Genomic DNA, 5,638 nt, shown 5'->3' on the forward strand with positions numbered 1-5,638 from the left:
ACATACCCTTAGCGTGTCCAACACATAGCATGCTAGCAGAGTTACACATCAATATCTGAAGTAATATCCTGTCCTCACATGAACTACCTCTGTCGAAATTGTGGCGGCGACTGGTGGCAGTCAAGGTAACTCTTATAATAGCAGTCATATATAAACGTGGGACGTTACCTGTCCTATTATCATACCGGTGATGGAGTTACCTTCGGGACGTGTGGCTAGAATACTAACTGAGAGATGGAGTCGGAGTTGAACCCGATTTCACTATTTCAGCTGTAAAAGTAGACCTGATAGCAGCTGTAATAGTGGGCTGGATGGCAGCTGTAACAGGCAATGGACCTGATGGCAGCTGTAACAGTAGGCTGGATGGCAGCTGTAACAGTGGGCTGGATGGCAGCTGTAACAGTGGACCTACTGGCAGCTGTAACAGTGGACCTGATGGTAGCTGTAACAGGCAATGGACCTGATGGCAGCTGTAACAGTGCGCTGGATGGCAGCTGTAACAGGCAATGGACCTGATGGCAGCTGTAACAGTGGGCTGATGCCAGCTGTAACAGCGGGCCTGATGGCAGCTGTAACAGTGGGCCTGAAAGGCAGCTGTAACAGTGCGCTGGATGGCAGCTGTAACAGTGGCCCTGATGGCAGCTGTAACAGTGGACCTACTGGCAGCTGTAACATTGGACCTGATGGCAGCTGTAACAGTGGACCTACTGGCAGCTGTAACAGTGGACCTACTGGCAGCTGTAACAGTGGACCTACTGGCAGCTGTAACAGTGGACCTACTGGCAGCTGTAACAGTGGGCCTACTGGCAGCTGTAACAGCGGGCTTGATGGCAGCTGTAACAGTGGGCCTGATGGCAGCTGTAACAGTGGGCTGGATGCCAGGATGGCAGCTGTAACAGTGGGCTGGATGACATCGCTAATGAAAGCAGGCTGAAAGTTCACAAATACGATCTGGTCCTACTGTCTAGAATAAGGTCTTCAGCGCTTATCATATCCACCCCTTATTACTACCATACTTGTAAGCAACCCTGTGCTAATATTTCTTGCATTAGAGTATCAGATGAGTGGACATTTGACAATTGGTTATGGCTTACCATATAAGATGTAGTCTCAATCAACTAGTTGGTCTCTAGTTGACATTTAGCAAACTTCGCCACCCATTGGTATTCATACCCTCTCCCCTCCCATGTTTAGACTAGCTGCCTTTATCCTTCAGGCCGGGTAACAACGCTTCTGTCATTACCTGTCAGACCATGCAAAAGGGCATGAACCTGATAACGTATAAATAGTGCTGGTCTCTGTTGTCAGCAAGTCGTATCTACAGTACACCTACTCTCTTTCGTGTCCAGTTATTACGTGTGTACAGTTGCAGCCGAGAGAGAACGGAGAAAACCGAACATGTCAAACCAGGACAGCTTTTGCGAGCAAATGCAAGGCGTTTTCTCCCCGCCAACGGCTCTTCCGTGGAAAATGGACATTGTAACGGGACATGCTGCATGGACCTTATTGAGTTACATTTTAACCTTAACCTGAATCTATTATGTTGCCAGGAGCCCAAATCAGACGAGATTCCACTGTCACGGGTGGAACAGACTATTGAACATTCTTTATACAACATTTTATGGACCATACTAAATTACATGTCCCTATCAATTTCCGGCTTAATTGCATTCAGCTTAATGGCACAATAGCCCCTAATAGGAACCCTACTAATCTAGATTACGACCTCTAAATACATGCTGAAAGTCAGCAACCAACAACTGCCTGTATCAAGTGATGGTCCATCATTCATAAGTCACAAAGAAGGTGAACAAATTCTTTTGAAAATCGAGTTCAGAGTTGCCTATCTTCACTTCATTGGATCATCACTTGCGTTTGAAAAATGCCATTGTCAACGATACTTTAGGACATGGTACTCTCAGATTGGAGGGGAACAGCTACCTTCTCATGAATGGTATCCATATATGACAGCCGGGCCTCCAACGGAGCCTGTCAGAAAACGGGTACCGTTCAGGAAAAGGTGACGGTCTCCCCTCCAACCTTTGCTTGAAGAGTAAGGAACTGAAGCACAACGGAGTAATAGTCCCTCATAAAGGTCTCAGTACTACCGTAAATGTCGTCCAACCCCCTTGTATGTCACGGCCACTGTCAGTCCGCTGACGAATTGGACGTTTCTAATAGTACTTCCATGCAAGGCTAGTTTTGAATCGTGTTTTGAATCCGATGCTACTTCTGTCTTGAACATCTGCCGACGCCATTTTACTACGTCGTGAAACACCAGGTCCCCACGGCTACTGTTTTAGACACTAATATGGAAATAACGTTCAATAAACATTTATGTCTTTGTTCAAGATCATTGACGCCAAATAAGGCCAGAGCGTGAAGGCTTATTGCCATCTGATTTAAAGCCACTGCCGAATGAAATTGTCAACTAGAGACCGACATGACATATATTTCCACAGAGACTTGGGTGGGGTATGCTTCTTCATGTTACCCCGTCAACGTAGATGTGGAGAGCGCCTAACTCCGTCAAGTTGGAATGGGGTTCTTCTATGTGATATTCAATAAGTGAAATGATAGACAAAAAAAATAGTGTTTATCTTGAACCTTCTGTCCAATGAAAACTGACCAGAATTGACGCTCAGATTCCCTACAGGCAACATGTACTGATACAGAGGTACTTCGTACAAACCCTTCTCGTAAAGAAGACTGCTGTAGTGCCTGAACCATCTTCTTGCCCGTGGGATAGTGGGTGGGAGGGAATCAATATTTCGCGAGAAAAGTGGATCGCTGCTGCAAATACGCCTGCGATGTTCAGGAGCTTCAATATCATACTTCACTAGGCGACAAAGCACGCGTTTATCGAGTTTTTACTCTTCTTTTATGGAGTTAAGGTTAGAAATAGTTCAGTTCGATCGATGTCAGTTGTGAGAAGACTAAATGTGACGCCATCTTGTTCTATCTGTAATGCTCAGGTTCGGAACAACATTTTGAACAAATGTTGTATGTAAATTTTTATAATGTTGTTTCGCGAGCGATTTTCTTCTGTTGCACGGCTAAGATGTTGTAAGCGTTCCATGGGTTACAGCCAGCAAGTTAAGCTTTGCAACGGATCGTTTTTCAGGATTTAGGAAATGTTTGTAGATCGAATCGGATGATATCTATACATGCAGATTCTCGACGTTTGTAATCTTAGGTTCTTTTCTGGATTCGTCTGGAATTGTAGTTATGATTAAGTTTCATGGGCCCGAATTGCTCGGACGAGCATACAGTATACCCCAAGCTATATCATTGGAGTTCAAAAGCTATCATTGTGTTTAGATCATCAGGAGCTCGTCTTACATTGTTTGATAAGAACACCTGCCTGCTAAATGCGACGTCAATCGGCCAAGAAATTAAATGGGATTGATTTATTCACCCTTTTCATTTCCAAGAGAAAAAAGGACGAAATGAACCGTACGAAAAGAGGGAAATAATCAGTATGCTTTTCTGAAGATACGACACACACATTGATTGATTGATAACGCACTCTATATATATTCATAACCATATGTACACACAACTATTGATCAGTTTTGATATCGGCAATTCTATGCCATCAGAAGATTGCTACTAGTATACACCAATCAATGGCAATATATGGGCTGTTGGTACATTAATTGCTAACATAAACATTTCCTACACTTCGTCGGACTGGGTAAACCTTTGGACTACTTGCTGGCGAAATCTCCGTTTATCTTGTTTGAGTGTTACACCTTCATGGTTGTGATACCGTACTTTATAATCATAGAGTAATTTACATTCAGTCGGTATCACCATTAGATTACATCAGATATATCATTCTGTCGTGAAGATTTAAGAAATCGGCCCATTTTAGCTGTACTGTTAAAATCCTTTTATAATCACATTTACGATTCGACACGATCCTTACTTCAACGTTACAATCGGCGTCCTCAGGTGGTCAAATCTAGTTAGTGGCCTCCTTAGAAGCAAAATTGCTGAAATCTCGTGAGCCGCATACTCTAGTCGACTTGATAGTGGTTAGTATTCAGTTCGCGACTTATCTCTGTTGAAAGTCTTGAGCGTCGGTAATGCTCAGGCGAGGTGAAAATGGCGGCCTTAGGGCGACGCTGACTGGAAGTTTATGGGCCTTTTCGGCAGAGATGTTGATCTGTGGGGAGAGATTGTAGCGGTGAAGTGTTAGGGGGCTGGTGGAGTTGGGAAAGCGAGCGGCGGGACCCACTAACGTGGGGATCAAACCTTTCTGACGCACTGCGGTGTTTGGCGTGAAGGGCGGCGGGGCGGTCGTGATCAATATCATGCCTTAATGGTTTTACGGGCTGATATCGGCAGAGAGGAAGGCAACCATGCTCGGTTGGCTCCCAACGGAGCAGTTTGGAGCCGTGAGACGGATCGCACCCACATAGCATTGTGTGACTTGTCACGTGACCTTAGCCTCTGTAGGGGACCGTCCACACAGCCTTAGAAATGGGTGGCAAACTAATTTCTATTTCAAGAAATATTTGACCGAGTCGACAACGTTAGTGGGAATTACCGGACACAAAACAGCAAGATATGCAAATGTATGACAAAATGACCACCTTCATAACTGGGATTTCTATATCCCATCCAGGCCCTACTGTTATTTTATTAGACTATGTGAATGCTGCACATGAATGCTGTTTTAGACGGATAAATGCAAAGAGTGACCCCAATTGTGCAGTAATAGCCTCAAACATGTCACCATCCTGACTGAAAACGACAGAAACCCCCACCAACTAACAGATACACAGGAATTGTAATCATGCCAAAAACCGATCGGTATATCGTTAGCTGTAGACCGAACGTCTGCCGAACATGAATCCAGACAGATGACCGATCATCAGGACAACAGGTCGTTAGTACATGACGTCACGGCCGCCGTGCCGAGGGGGCTATACTTGGTTGAACCTAAAAGAGTCAGAACTGTTTAGATGTGTGTAATATCGTCATTTACGTGACTTTGATGTCATCATTCATTCGGCAACACCCAGGTTTAACCTTCCAGCATGGCCGACGGCACTTACTTACGTCATAATCACGCGAGTGTAAACACAAGGACACCTCAAAGTATCAATGACGCATAGGTAACCCCTCACACAGGCTACAAGGAGCCTTATTGACACACAATATTCCCCGCTACCCCACCAGTGGTTATTCAAAAGATGTATGGAAGAATCAAGTCTTCACAAGGCGATGTGTATTTCATGCTTCGATACCATCATCTTACTAAAATAGCACAGCACCAATCTTCATTTATGAAATTAAACTTCCTTCTATAACGTTATATCGACCAAGGAACGGGGTAATTCTTCTCCCTTTATACGACTGACGCCTGTCGTTGAATGTCATAATGTAACACAACGTGTAAAGTATATACAGCATCCTGGATAGTGGGCCAAATCTACAAACAATATTTTGCGCATTCGAGTCGTATAATTTCAGGAGTGTATCATTAGGAGATAACCACACAGTTTGGCGCGATGTTGCCTTACTAAAGAAATCACAGTATTTTGACACTCGAAGGTCGTTACATGTCTCATTCATAGTCAAGTCGCTCACTCGTGTTGTTCTGCCAAGTCGCTCAGTCGCGTTGTAG

The 5,638-nt window shown here is 44.4% G+C and overlaps 1 protein-coding gene across 1 annotated transcript; it reads left to right on the plus strand.

The window, feature by feature from the left end:
- The first annotated feature begins 454 nt into the window (after window positions 1-454).
- LOC118408976 (protein rtoA-like) lies at window positions 455-934 on the plus strand. Its single transcript, XM_035809843.1, has one exon. The coding sequence runs from the start codon at window positions 455-457 to the stop codon at window positions 932-934; it is 480 nt and encodes a 159-aa protein (XP_035665736.1).
- The last annotated feature ends 4,704 nt before the right edge of the window (window positions 935-5,638 follow it).

The sequence above is a fragment of the Branchiostoma floridae genome, chromosome 2, assembly GCF_000003815.2.
Source record: "Branchiostoma floridae strain S238N-H82 chromosome 2, Bfl_VNyyK, whole genome shotgun sequence".
Classification (NCBI taxonomy): domain Eukaryota; kingdom Metazoa; phylum Chordata; class Leptocardii; order Amphioxiformes; family Branchiostomatidae; genus Branchiostoma; species Branchiostoma floridae.

Coding starts and splice junctions, on each gene's coding strand:
- LOC118408976 (XM_035809843.1), top strand. CDS start 455: ATGGACCTGATGGCAGCTGTAACAGTGCGCTGGATGGCAGCTGTAACA.